This window comes from Neopelma chrysocephalum, unplaced genomic scaffold (genome assembly GCF_003984885.1).
Source record: "Neopelma chrysocephalum unplaced genomic scaffold, ASM398488v2 Primary Assembly neopelma1_22b, whole genome shotgun sequence".
In the NCBI taxonomy this organism is placed as follows: Eukaryota; Metazoa; Chordata; class Aves; order Passeriformes; family Pipridae; genus Neopelma; species Neopelma chrysocephalum.
Window position 1 is genome coordinate 5,839,370 of NW_020897690.1, and position 12,514 is coordinate 5,851,883.

Consider the following 12,514-nt stretch of genomic DNA (forward strand, 5'->3'; position numbering starts at 1 on the left):
TGTCACTGAGATCAGTCAGGAAACCAAGCTGCATCTGCTCCTGTTGTCACAGTTCAAATTGGGCACCTCTGTTCTCCTCAGCTGTGCCAATGTGCCTCTTGGTGGCAGAGGGTGAGGAGGGATAAGAGACAATTAAAATTCAGTTACTGAAATTACAAAAATCCCCTTTCTGCCCCCATTCACTCATTCAGGTTACAAGACAGTAAAACCATTTCTCAAACTGGTGCAACACAGAAGGTGGTAAACAGCCATAAGCATGTATGGATGACTTGCAGTAGGGGACTGAACTTCTTCAAGCATCCTTGCCACTGGGGAAGATGTCTCTGACAACTGCATTCCTGCTGAACTAACTAGTGGAGAGTAAGGGTCAACAGGAAAGGATGAAAATTACACCTCCTTACAAAGCCAGCAAACTGTCCAGGGTGCGGCTTTGCCTGTAAACTGCGGAGAAGAGTCTCTGTTTGGAGGCTCCAGGAATTGACTGTCTGAGATCTGTGGGATGGCGGTCCAGTTCTCTATGTGCTGGGAGGTGGACCCTTGGGATTGGAAACATCCTTGTTTTCATAGACCAGACTGATATTGTGATAGTGTCACAATATCAGATAGATAGATACCTAGTCACTACTGTAGCTGGAGGAGCAGGAAGCAGCAGCCTGCTTGGGCAATTGTGTTCTACCTTCTGTCTAGGGAACAAGGAATGCAAAACAATGTGTTTTTCTGATTGAACCTGGCCTTGGGAGCACTAATCAACCTGAATTTAGTTTGCACCTCCCCTTATCTTGAACCCTGTCCAGTCTCCTAAGTGCCAAAGCAGGAATTATACAGCAGCCTTGGCAGTCCTACTTCATTAGCCTGTAGTGCTGGTAATTAAAAAACACAAACAAAACCAAAAAGGCCCTGCCTGTTGCTATCATTTATTCTTTTTTTTTTAACACAACCTGGACTTACCATGCTGGTCAGCTCATGGTAGGAAGCTGGGATGGAGGAAGTGCTATCAGTATTCCAGCACACTGCTACAGGCAGGAAGGAGCTCATCATTTTTGCAGCTGATGCACGCTGAGAGGCCTGTGGTTGTCTGGCAGCAGCCAAGGATGCAAGGTCCATATTTCAAACATTGTGTCAGACAGAAACAAGGCAGTGGTGTAGTGTAGCACCACTGTCATGCTTCATGTATAAGAGGTCATAGAACCAAAAATATACTTTTTTTTCAGAGCAGGTGAATAGTGATGTAAGAGAAGTTATCTTTCTGGAAGTTTTAGCTGAAGACAGGGCATTAGACTCAGTATGGAAGTAACTACATGAAATTACATGGCCTTTCTTACACAGACTTTGTGATCTGATTTTTCCCTCCTGGGTATGAGAAAAGATGTGAACTTCTCAAATTTGTTATTCCTTTTTTTTTCCCTTACAAAAGATGCCCATGTTCCTTACTTATGGCGTAAGTAAGCTTGTGTGTATCCAGTGAGGAAGAAACACAGTTTTCTGCTGAGGTGAGAGGAAAGGTTGACAGAAAGGAAAGGAAGAGGTCAGCAGCTATTCCATGTCCATCAGAAAAGGGTGCAGATACAGTAAGGAAAAGAGCAGTGGATCATCAATGGAAAAGGACTTGCCTTTCATTTATATATATGTATTCATATCCAGGTAAGTTTTGATTGACATCGCTACATATTAAAAGTGCATAGCTTACTAGATTCTTTTACTAATATATTCACTCTTTGTTTATTTTCTTTAAAGGATGTCCTTATTTGCTACACGTAAACAGCAAACTTACAGAAAGCAAATTGTAGCCATTTCAGTAGTAATTGTATCTGTGTTGGTAAAATCATCTCTGATATTATTTAAGGATCTGGCTGGTGCCATGAGGAAACATAATACATTTATTTGACAGGTGACACCAATTTCAAAGTAGTCATGTTTCTTCTGAAGACCATAATATGTCTGTGAGACACAGAGTGCAGCAGTATGGTACTGTACCAGCAAAATAACTCTTATTGGATTCACATTGTTGCTCTCACTGAATGCATTTCAGAGTTCTTAATTAGACGTAAATGACTTTGATCTGCCAGATCCGTCACTCACTTGTAGAGTGCTTGAAATACGAGGTTTATGCAGTAATCCACCCCTTTAGGATGGAGGGCGACCAATCACAGTCCTGCTGCAGTGAAAATGATCCTTTCACTGAAACCAGGGATAGCTACCAGAAGCAACCCGAAGGATTTCCAGGGTTGCCGAGCCTCCTCCTTCGCTCTCATCCAATAAGCATCTTTCTGTGCTGATATTTATGGGCGCAATTAGGCAGCTCGCGTGCTGTGTTTCTATAATGTGGCTGTTAACGCGTGACAAAAATTCTCAATGGCAAAGTGCAAAAAGCAAAATGCTGCAATTCGTGGATTTTAATTTGGTCTTGAGAAAGGAGGCATGTTCGGTTCCCCTTCACACCTTAGCACAGGCTCAGCGACACTGAGGCTCCCTGCACAAGGAGTTTGCTAAGCTGTATCTAGCCATGGCGTTATCTCACAACAGGTGCCGAGGCAGCCGCCGTCCCTATGGAGATAAGGTGGGGGAGCGAGGGAGAGACAGACGAGTTCTGGACCAAAGGTTACCCTCTTCCAGGGCTCGAACTGATCCAACCTTTCCGGAAAGAAATTGGGCAACCTCTTTCCCAGGCGGCGAGGAGGACTGACCTTGCGACGACAACCACCCCCTTGACGCCATACACGTGTTTTAATGAACCCAAAGGAGAATTCCCGCGGGGTAAAGCCTGAAGGTGCAGCTGCGGGAGGCAGACAGACTCTGTTTGGGGAGGGCCGGTGGAGCTGCTGCCTCAGGTGGTACCTCGGTGGCGGCGGCGGGGGGCCGGGCCGGTGTACCGGCGGCGCCCACGGTCGCCGGCAGATGGCCCCCGCCGCAGCGCCGAGCGGGGGGATCGGGCGAAGGAGGGGCTGGCGTCGCCGCGCCGAATCTCCGAGCCCGCTGCCCTCCTCCTCCTCCACCTCCTCCTCCTCCTCCCTCGCCGCGATGGCTTCCTAAGGGCGATGCTCCGGACCGCCGCCGCCACCGCCTCCCGCTCTGTCGCCGGGTGCTCGGTGGGCGCGGGAGAGCGGGCGGCTCCCGGCGGCTCCCGCGCGGTTCGGGGGCCGGGCCGGGGCGAGGGCGCCAGCCCTCCCGGGGCGGGGGCAGCCGCCACCGCCTCCCGCCGGTGCCGGGCGGGGGGAGCCGGGTGGCGCACAGGGGAGAAGGAGGGAGCCGGCGCGGGGGCCGCCGTGAGCTTGGAGCGCCGCGCTTGACCGGCCGCCTGTGGGCCATCCATCCCTCCCTGGGAATGCCCCTCCTGGCCGCGCCGGCAGCCGGGGGCGGCATGTAGCGCGGGGGGAACGGGCTCCGCGGGGGGCGGGAGAAGCCCCTTCCCTCCGCCCGCGCTCGCACGCCGCACACACACACACACACACACACACACCGCAGCGAGGCGCACGGCCGGCCCTCCCTCCTCCCCCGCCCGCTGAGTGCATGCCCGCCGCGCCCGGCGCAGGGACGGCGCGCCGCTGAAGCAGCCCCGCCACCGGGCACCCCCGGGCAGCGCCGCCGCCATGGCCGAGGAGAGCTCCGACGTCCCCAAAGAGTTGATCGGTAAGGGACAGGGCATGGCGGTGGGAATGGGGGCTGGGGGGTCCCGGGGGAAGGTGCTGCGGGGGCAAGTTTGGAGGCCGCCGTGCGCGCCCGCGGGATGCAGCGCTGCCGGAGAGGGGTTGGGGGAACCCGGGGGTGGGTCTGTGGAGCCGCGGGGAGCGCCGCGGGTGCTGGCCGGGGGAGCCGAGGGAGGGCTGGAGGGACTCCGAGGAGCCGGCGGGGGGCGGCGAGGCCGAGCTGTTGCGTCCGGGGAATGGGCGGGCGGGGGCTGCGGGGCTGCGGCGGGAAGCGAGGCGGCGGCCGCGGGCAGGGGCTGCGCCCGCCGAACCGCGTCCGGGCACAGCGTGTGTCCCCACTCCGGAGGGGTCTGTCGCGGCGGTGCCGGCGGGATGCGGGTGAAGCTGCCCCGTCCCCCCGCGCCTTCCACACCGCCGCCCGGCCGGGGCACGTCCTCGGAGCGCCTCAGCCTGGCGGCACGGGCTGCGGCTCCGCTCGTTATTTTTTATTTATCCCCCGGGATTTGGCGTAGTTTAAGACTCGTTTTCCTGTGTACGTACGAGGGAATGAGGGTATTTGTAATTAAAGTTTTATGGCCGCATGCACACGAGCCCCCCGTGTGCTGCATGGTACACGCTTAGGAAATCACAGGTAATGCCGAGGACCCTGAAAATGCAGTCATCGCTTTTGGGGAGCTTCTGATAAACGGGGTTAATTGATCGTTATCGCGGTACGCGTGTAACCAGTCTCATTTGGGGGTAACAGGTCTAATGCTCCGGGTCCTCAGCCACCTCGCTTGGGCCAAACTTCCTCTGGTTGTAGTTGCACTTTTGCCTATTGAAGAGCTATCTAAGGATCTTGCCAACAGTAGAATAATTTAAACTGTTGCCTTAATGATAGATGGAAACAGAAATTTGTCAGGCAACGAGGTACATATTGAGTTGAATACAGTCCTTCAGACCTCACCTAGTTAATTTACAGTGTTGCATTTCCTTCACTTTTGTCAGTCAGCGGCTGGTTTTAGCATTTATAAAATATTGGTGAAAATCTGGATGGACAGTTGCAGCTGCCACAGATTTTTTTTTTTCTGTAGCATCAAAATAGCTCTGTTTTGCTGTCCTTTTAGTCTGCAAACCTTGTGGTTCACTTTAGTCTATAGCTTCTTACTAAGAAGTAATAAACTGGGAAGTGTTCTAGGAGTACCTATGGTCAAAACCATGGACTTACTATATTTTACAATGCAGGTCAAGTTTGAGGTGCTAATACATGGTATTTCTTACTGTGGGTCTGCACTGTAGTGCTGTGGGTGAGATGTGGTGCATACTACAGGGAAGAGTAAAGTGGGCATCTTCACACATCCCCTCCTGATGGCTTTGGACAAATATTAAGAATTACCCCCAAGCCCCGATACCCTGCACCTACCCAGCTTTCTTTGTCAAGGGCTCTTCTGGGGTGTGTGGATCTGCTTATGTAGATTGGTTTAATTTCTAGCAGTATTTTGGTGTCTGCATGTTAAAATTTAACCTTTAAACAGACTTCTTTGTAGTAACCATATTTTGAGAACAGGATGAAAGGATGTGCTTTAATGCTAAGTCATTGGAGTGTGGAGATTAAACTGGGGGTAAGTGTGTTTGAGCTGCAGTTTTTGTTCTGTTACTCACTTCCCATTTGACCTTTGTCAGGTCTCATAGGTCACAGTCTTCAAAAAAACCCTCTCTTATTGTTGCTCACCTGGATCTGCTCCTTCGAGGTGTGAGTGTCTGAAGTCTCCAGCATTAGAAATGGATGAACACTGTAAAATATGAACCTTAATGTTATGTTTCCATCTCTGAGTCTGAAAATCTACTTCGTGAGTCCACTTGCCACCCAGTGTGGAGGGAAGTGTCCTCAGTCACATGGAGGATATCTTAACTCTTTGAAGAAGCGTTTCCAGCCCTTTCAGGCAGATAGAGTCTTGGAAGGAGCTGACATCTTGATTCTTTGTGGAGCCTGGTGTCCCAGGCCCTTTCTCTTCCCGTGGCTTGTTGGAGTAAGAACACAAGCTGAGGTCTTGCAGTCCCTCCCACTTCTTCTGTGTGGGACAGCAAAGGGAAGCAAGTGGGTCTCTCCACACTGGTGCCTTAAGAGGAAGTCCCTTGCTAGATGCAGGCACTTGGAGCTGTTTGTGGGAGAGGAGAAACTGAAAGGCAGAGGCTGCAGGTTGAGGCAAAGTAGCAGAGACAGCAGCAATACCTTTCCTTCTGCAAGGAGATAATATTTTATGAAAAAGACTGTGACCGGCTTGCTTCTGGGTTCCCAAGCAGGGACAGAAAGACTAGAATTAGGCATTACCCATGGGAGAGGAAGCCTTGGGAGAACAGTTCACATTGGGCTGGACTTTTCCCCCGGGCTTCTCTTACCTGGCTGCTCTGGGAGCATGCAGCCTGGCTCCTGACCAAGCGGTTGCTCGGGGAGCTGGCCGTGCTGGCTGGCTGCCATGGGACTGCCGCGGCTTGGGACAGTCTTCTCACTGGGCAAGCAACTGCTACCGAAGAGCTTTTGTTTCCTGATAGGAAAATTAAAATTCCTGGGGGAAAACATGCCGATTCTGCAGAAAGAGCTCTTTCTGGTGAAGAGTCTCTCAAACCAGCCACGTTTCTGACTTGCACACCCTTCTGCCCTGCAGGCAGAATGCTGTGGCCTGAGCTAAACATCCAGGCTTTAATAAATGGTGTGTTGTTTGCACTAACGTCTTCTGACTACCAGATGAAAATTGTGCAGAAAAGCCCTATACAGAGCACTATAATTAAAAGCCTTAGAAGTAGCCCATTATCTTCAATTTTAGCCTTTACACTTAAGCATGCACGAGGGCAAAGTGTATATGTCTGGCGAAGGTGGAGACTTGCCTTTTACAGATGCCAGTTGTAGGGCTGGAAATAGGTTAATGTGTTTAAAAGATTTCTTTCTCATTCCGTTTCAGTGGGGGCTGGGGAGTGAAACTTACTGAAGGTGCCAAATTGGCTCTTCTAGATGAACTCCTCTGTTTATCTCTCAATTACATCAGTGTCAGTAGTTGTATGTTCCCTTCTGGCCAGGGTGAAATTGTTGAGGGGAAAAGCTGGTTTGTTTCATACTTGGCAGAGACTGTATACATGTGTATGCATGTACCTACTAAAACATTAGGGCAACTCATGTAACTTTGGTGTTGGCACCTTGAAGTGACTACATTGTCACTGGGACTTGGACCAAGACCAATGTTGCCTTCCATAGCATCCGCTGCAGAGCTGTCAGGTGTTACTATCTGGAAGTCTGCTTGGCTTGCTTTGCAGCTTAATTGCGCAGAGTGCAGAATGTGCGAACACTTTGCTCTTCCGTTACCTGACCCATTTAACCTCCCTGACGTTAACAACAGGCCAAAATTTGTGCAATGCGAGGAGCCAATTTGCTTTAGCAAGCTTTTCAGGTACAAATAATAGCAAGTGAGGAATCTGTTGTATTTCCCCAGAGTAGAGCTAAGCAGTGCTGGGGCTTGTCTCGGGAATGCCTTTGATATGTAAGTAGTCCTGGAAAGAAATATAAAATTTTGTTTAGAATCCTGGTATATAGAATCGATAATTCTATCACAGTAGACATAAATTATTGTGTGGATGGCATACTTAGAAAAGTTGTACATGTGTTAGGTTGTGTTTAGTACTGGTGCATGTGCATGAGACTCCCATGAGTGCAAGCAGTTGAACAACACAGCTCTGAGTCCTTCTGAAAATGCAATAGTGGAATCTGTTTCCTTCTTGTGTTGACACTGAAAGTACTTAATTAAAGTGTTTTGTTTTGTTTCAGAAAGTGTCAGGGATGTTATTGGGAGGAAAATCAAAATTTCTGTCAAGAAGAAAGTAAAGCTGGAAACCAAGGGAGATAAAGTGGATAACAAAATATTGGTAAGTACAGTAGAATGACTGATTACGTGTGTGAAGGAAAAGTCAGTACCTTTTCAGCAGGCATGAATTCTCCTCTGGAAGGATTCTTTGAAGTTTGTGTGTGCCATAAGATACCCATATAATTTATTTTCTTATTTGCTTGATAGCCTGCATAGCAAGTTGATGTGCAGTTGTGCATGTGTACACAGACGTTTATCACCGAGTTGTTTTTCAGAGTTTAGGGTATTGTGTTGTGGACTGATGATCAAGCAAGCTATTATCAGAACGTGTTCTAAAATAATTTGCTGCCTTTGCTGGTTAGGTTTCCTGTTTATATCCATAAGAGTTAAGTGGACAAGAAATGCAAAATTATCTTTTGAGAATCTTCTGAAACTGTTATGCAGTGAAGAATAACAGTATAACTGTTGGACTTTTTGAACTCAAATGACTGTTTGTACTTTTTAATATTCTCTGTTAAGAATCTGCATTGGATTCTAAATACTCTTTCTTGAAACTGTAGTGGAGGAAAGTGTCAAATTAATCTCACTTAAGTATGCTTTCCTGTTTTCTCAAGAATAGTTTTGCTGGCCTTTCTTGATAGGAAAAAAGCTGTGGTAATAAGCCACTGTGTTGGCATACTATCTTGAATATGCAAAAAGACATGGAACTGTATTTCTTCATTCTTTTGATACCTCTCTATTAGGAAAACTCTTAGAGTAACAAACACAAATAAGTACAGTGCTGCTATAATATTTCGCAAGGAATTTGAGACTTGGTGTCTTGTGTCGGTGCTGTTGCATATTTGAAAGCTTCATTGCCAAAGCTGTTGTTACAGATATTAGGTACATTCCCCATGCAGATATTCTGTTTTGTCTTTCAAAACCGCATCTTCTTAATCACTCCTGAATTATCTTCTTAAAGTACATGTTGCTTATCCCTGGGCAGTAACACTGTAGATAATGGCTCACTTTTCAGTGAGAGCTGCTACTTCAGGAATTTGAAATATTTTCTGCTTAATATCTACCCATGTTATATGTAGCTCCTAGGTTTACAGTTTCTGTACTGGAAATAAATTGAATATGTGAATGTTGATTGATTGTCTCTATTTATTTGAAAGCCATGTTTATAGAGAAGGCTGAGAGGTTTCACTGAAGTGGTTACACTTGATTGACTTTTTGACTTACAAAGAATCATTACTATTATCAATAGTGAAATATATTGTGGAAATACTGAAATACTGTTCTGAACCGTCAAGCTTTGAATTATCAGTGAAGTTTCTGAGGGATGTACTACTCAGCGTAAAATGCCTAAATGCGATGACTCAGGAGTTTTGTCTGTCTTTAATCTCCTAAGATCTCTGCTGGGGGACTTTTACCTTTTATGACTGAAGAGGTACTGAAAGGGAGTGCACCTATTTAAGGAGTTCATGAGTTAGCGAGCACTCCTTGTGTGTACGCACCTTGTCTTCAGTGTATGGGATAAGTCTTTCAAGGGGACGAATTGTTGGGTGTTATCTGGTAGAACCATTTGTTCTTCAATGCAGAAATGCAGGGGATTTTTACTGGTGGAAAAAAGAAATTGATTATTGACTGCTGGGGTTGGATTTTGTTTTCTTTTGCCGTAAAAGAAAACTGCCCTGTGTGAAGTGGTACAAATCACTAATGGCACTTTTTTTTTTTACAATGTTTCTCTGATTGCATATGTGTATCTTTATATGGGATCGTTTTTGTTTTTTCCCCAAAAGTGCTGAATGTTATCTGCTGTGGCAGAGGCCAGTAGAGATTTTGGTTCACTTTGAGGGTGCAAAGTTCTCTGAAATGCAGAATGCTCTGAAAAAAATGACACCAGTGACACCTTGAGTTTGGTACCTCAAATTAGTGGAGACTTTTTGGCTTCAGTGTGTCTACACAGTCTCACTTCTTACTGTGAAGTAGAGGACATACACCCTCCTCTCCTCAAAAGAGTTATGATGAAGATAAATAACCCTGCTTCAGAAGTATGTGAGTGTTTAATGCTAAATGCCACAGGAAATCTACCAGCAAAATTAGGAATTTTTGTACTTCAAGCTGGGACTTAACAGTATTCAGCAAGTAATGCATATGGCCATGTTATGACCAGAGTACGTAAAACTGAATACTGAGTTGTTGCACCTTGGGTGAGCCTGTCAAATGGAATGCTGAATGAAGTGTTGGCAGCAAAAGCAATTCAGTAATTAAAGACTATATCCTTAAGTGAACGCACCAGAGGGCTCAAATGCGATTGCACGGGCAGCCTTCATGCCAGAGCTCCTCGACTCCTGAGAGCTTAGTTTTGAAACGTTAATATTCTGAGCACTGTCTCTTGAGTGCACGTGTGGCAATGAATTGTTTTGAGATTTTGGGTTGAATTTTATTAGTAGTTAGGTGTTTACAAGCAAATTAGATGGCATGCCTTGGGTCTATCGCTTAATAAGGAGGAAATACCAGTTGCTCTCATCTAGCTAACCCCAGAGCTGTTGTGAAATGTGCTCATGGTTTTAGAGGAGGTTGATCACAGAGGTTGGCACTGAGCCCTGACACCCAAATCTGTGCCTTAATTAAATGATCTCTCCTCCTTCCTTCCTAGGGAAATCCAGCAAAATCAGTACCACTTTGAGAAAGGGAGATTATTTAAAATTGACTGCTCTTGGCAGGTAACTATAAAAACACTTGATCTCTGGCCCTGTTGTTCACAGTGTATGAAAGATACAGAGTACTAGAATATGGATGTAACCCTCTACTATTTAAATCATTCTGCTATAGGAAATTCCTCTGATAATTAAGATGGAAATTAGAATCTGAAACTAAAGAAAAAACAGTGCAAAACCCCTAGTGTTGCTTGGAATAGGGTCCCAATATTAAACTGGTGAAGTTGGTGGATAAAATCTGTGCTTGCCTTAAGATTCTCTAGAATCTCAGCTTTGGGTGCCAGAGTTTGGAACTTATATCTAGGAATTTTATTCTAAAACAGATTTTTTCAGTCTGCACAATGAGTTTGCTGCCTCAGTAATCTCAATCTGCAGTTATTTAGTTTTTCAATTAGTCATAATGATGCAAACCAGTAAACATCATGAGCTGCTCAACTGCCTCTGGTCTGCTGGCACCAAATCTCAGGTGTTCAGGCAGCAAAGTGGTATCCAACCCTGAAAAGGCAATAACCAGCTTGAATGGGCAGAAAATCAGTCCTCAAGTGATTAGGGCCAAACCCCAGTCCTATCCAGGTCATCTGGGTACTCTGGCAGAGCAAAGCTGCCATGAGCGAGGGTGAGGAAACACGCAGGCATAGAGGAGACCTTGAAAGGTGACAAGCTGCCCCACAGGGCGAGAGGAACAGACATTGTGGGGCTCCCCAGTAGGTTGCAGTGCCACTGTGGGCCAGGGAGACACACAGCAGGACGAGGGATGGTAGCTGGGGCAGCTGAGCTCCACTGGTCACCACCAGCACTGCAGTGCCAAGGCAGACCTGAGGTCAAGCTGGGCAATTGGGTTGGTAGGGCAGGCTCAACTGGGAAAATGACCGAGTGCAGGTGTAGCTGTAGTTGCTCAGGCTGGAGTTGAGTGATGGAGCTCCAAAGCAATGTGGGGAGTCCTGGTCAAGACTTCTTCCTACTTTTGCGGTCACATACGTGCACTGTGTTCTGGCAGAGCTGTTGAGCTGGCTGCCGTAGCTGGCTCCGTGTGGCCTTGAGCCGGAGGCAGAGTACTGCCACAGGAGAGGACCCAACTCTGTTTGGCTCCAATCGTCCTTGGCTTTAATGATTCTTGCAACAGTAGTCTTATTGGGTTAAAATAGATAAAGACATCAGTATTTTCTAATCAGTGGAGGATTGCTTTGGTTTTGTGTGATTGTTTTGTTTAAACCTGGTTTCTTATGAGGACAAGGTTAAGGCATCATGCTGAGTTTCTGAACACTGAGGCCTGCAGTGTTCCTCCTCACACTGACAAATTCTGACCTTCTCTCCAGTTTCAGCTTAAGCTGATGGGTATATAGAGGTCTCAGTGGTGATGATAATAGAGTCGGTTGGGGCATGGGGGGAGGCAGTCAGGAAAAGAATTTGATAACCTTTACACACCTTCTCTCTCCTCTGAGGCCTGCACTTTTTACCACCCTAAGGGGTCAGGCAGAATGCCCTGTGTGTGTCTGTGAGATATTTCAGTCGTCGTTTTTTTTGTTTGTTTGGGTTTATTTATTTATTTATTTATTTTAAATCCAGAGGCCTCAATGATTATCAGAAGATTATCACCTACAGGCAAACACTGATAGGGAACTGGGCTTCTTAGTTTTGATGTTTGTGGCTCTGCTTTTCTCTCCTCAAAATAGCCAAGATATATAATTTGCTGATTATTTCCCATTGCCATTTCTTTCTCTCAGATTTGTTGTAATTAATAGCAACTATTGAGAAGTTGAAATGTGAGATACAGGCAGTATGTTAAATAAATCTGACTAACTCCTTATGAAATACTGGTGTTTTCAGGAGTAGTTCATGACAGGCCAGAATTCAGGATTCATCTTACTTTTAGTTTTTTTACTATTAAGAAAAGAGAAAGCTCCTTGTCTAGTTGCTTTTGAGATTAGTTTTCCTTTCCAAAATAATGTTAATGTAGACATAAAAGATAAGGAAATATTGCAAATGGCCGTGCTCTCTATATGTCTACTCTGGATTTTTTGCTTTGTTGTTTAGTTTATTTTGGTGGTTGGCATTGTGGCATTGTGGTTTTTGTTTTGCTTTTTTCCTAACCTTAAGGCTATAGAATAGTGTGATGTGATGCAGTGACCAAAAGCACTTTATTAGGAAGTCCCATTGAGTAGTCTCTGTTACGCTTCTGCCCCCAATCCTTTACATTCTCTTTGTTAAAATATCACAGTGCTACTGCTGAAATCAGAACAGTTGCTTTGGCAGGTGGTTCTCCTTAAAATGTACTGTATGCCCAACATAAATTCACTGGGAGCAATTCATATGTCCTTGTCACTTTCTCTGG

General features: G+C 46.3%; 1 protein-coding gene across 6 annotated transcripts in view; it reads left to right on the forward strand.

Moving 5' to 3' along the window:
• The first annotated feature begins 3,205 nt into the window (after positions 1–3,205).
• Positions 3,206–12,514, forward strand: part of CARMIL1 (capping protein regulator and myosin 1 linker 1) — a 194,559-nt gene continuing 185,250 nt past the window's right edge. For 4 of the 6 annotated variants that reach the window (XM_027678811.1, XM_027678794.1, XM_027678786.1 and 1 more), the window contains exons 1-2: positions 3,207–3,627; positions 7,441–7,538. In XM_027678811.1, the coding sequence (XP_027534612.1) occupies positions 3,588–3,627; positions 7,441–7,538 (138 nt within the window). In that variant the 5' untranslated portion in view covers positions 3,207–3,587. Of the gene's footprint in view, positions 3,628–7,440; positions 7,539–12,514 lie in introns of all 6 variants that reach the window. The other 2 variants (XM_027678778.1, XM_027678820.1) reach the window with 2 other exon arrangements.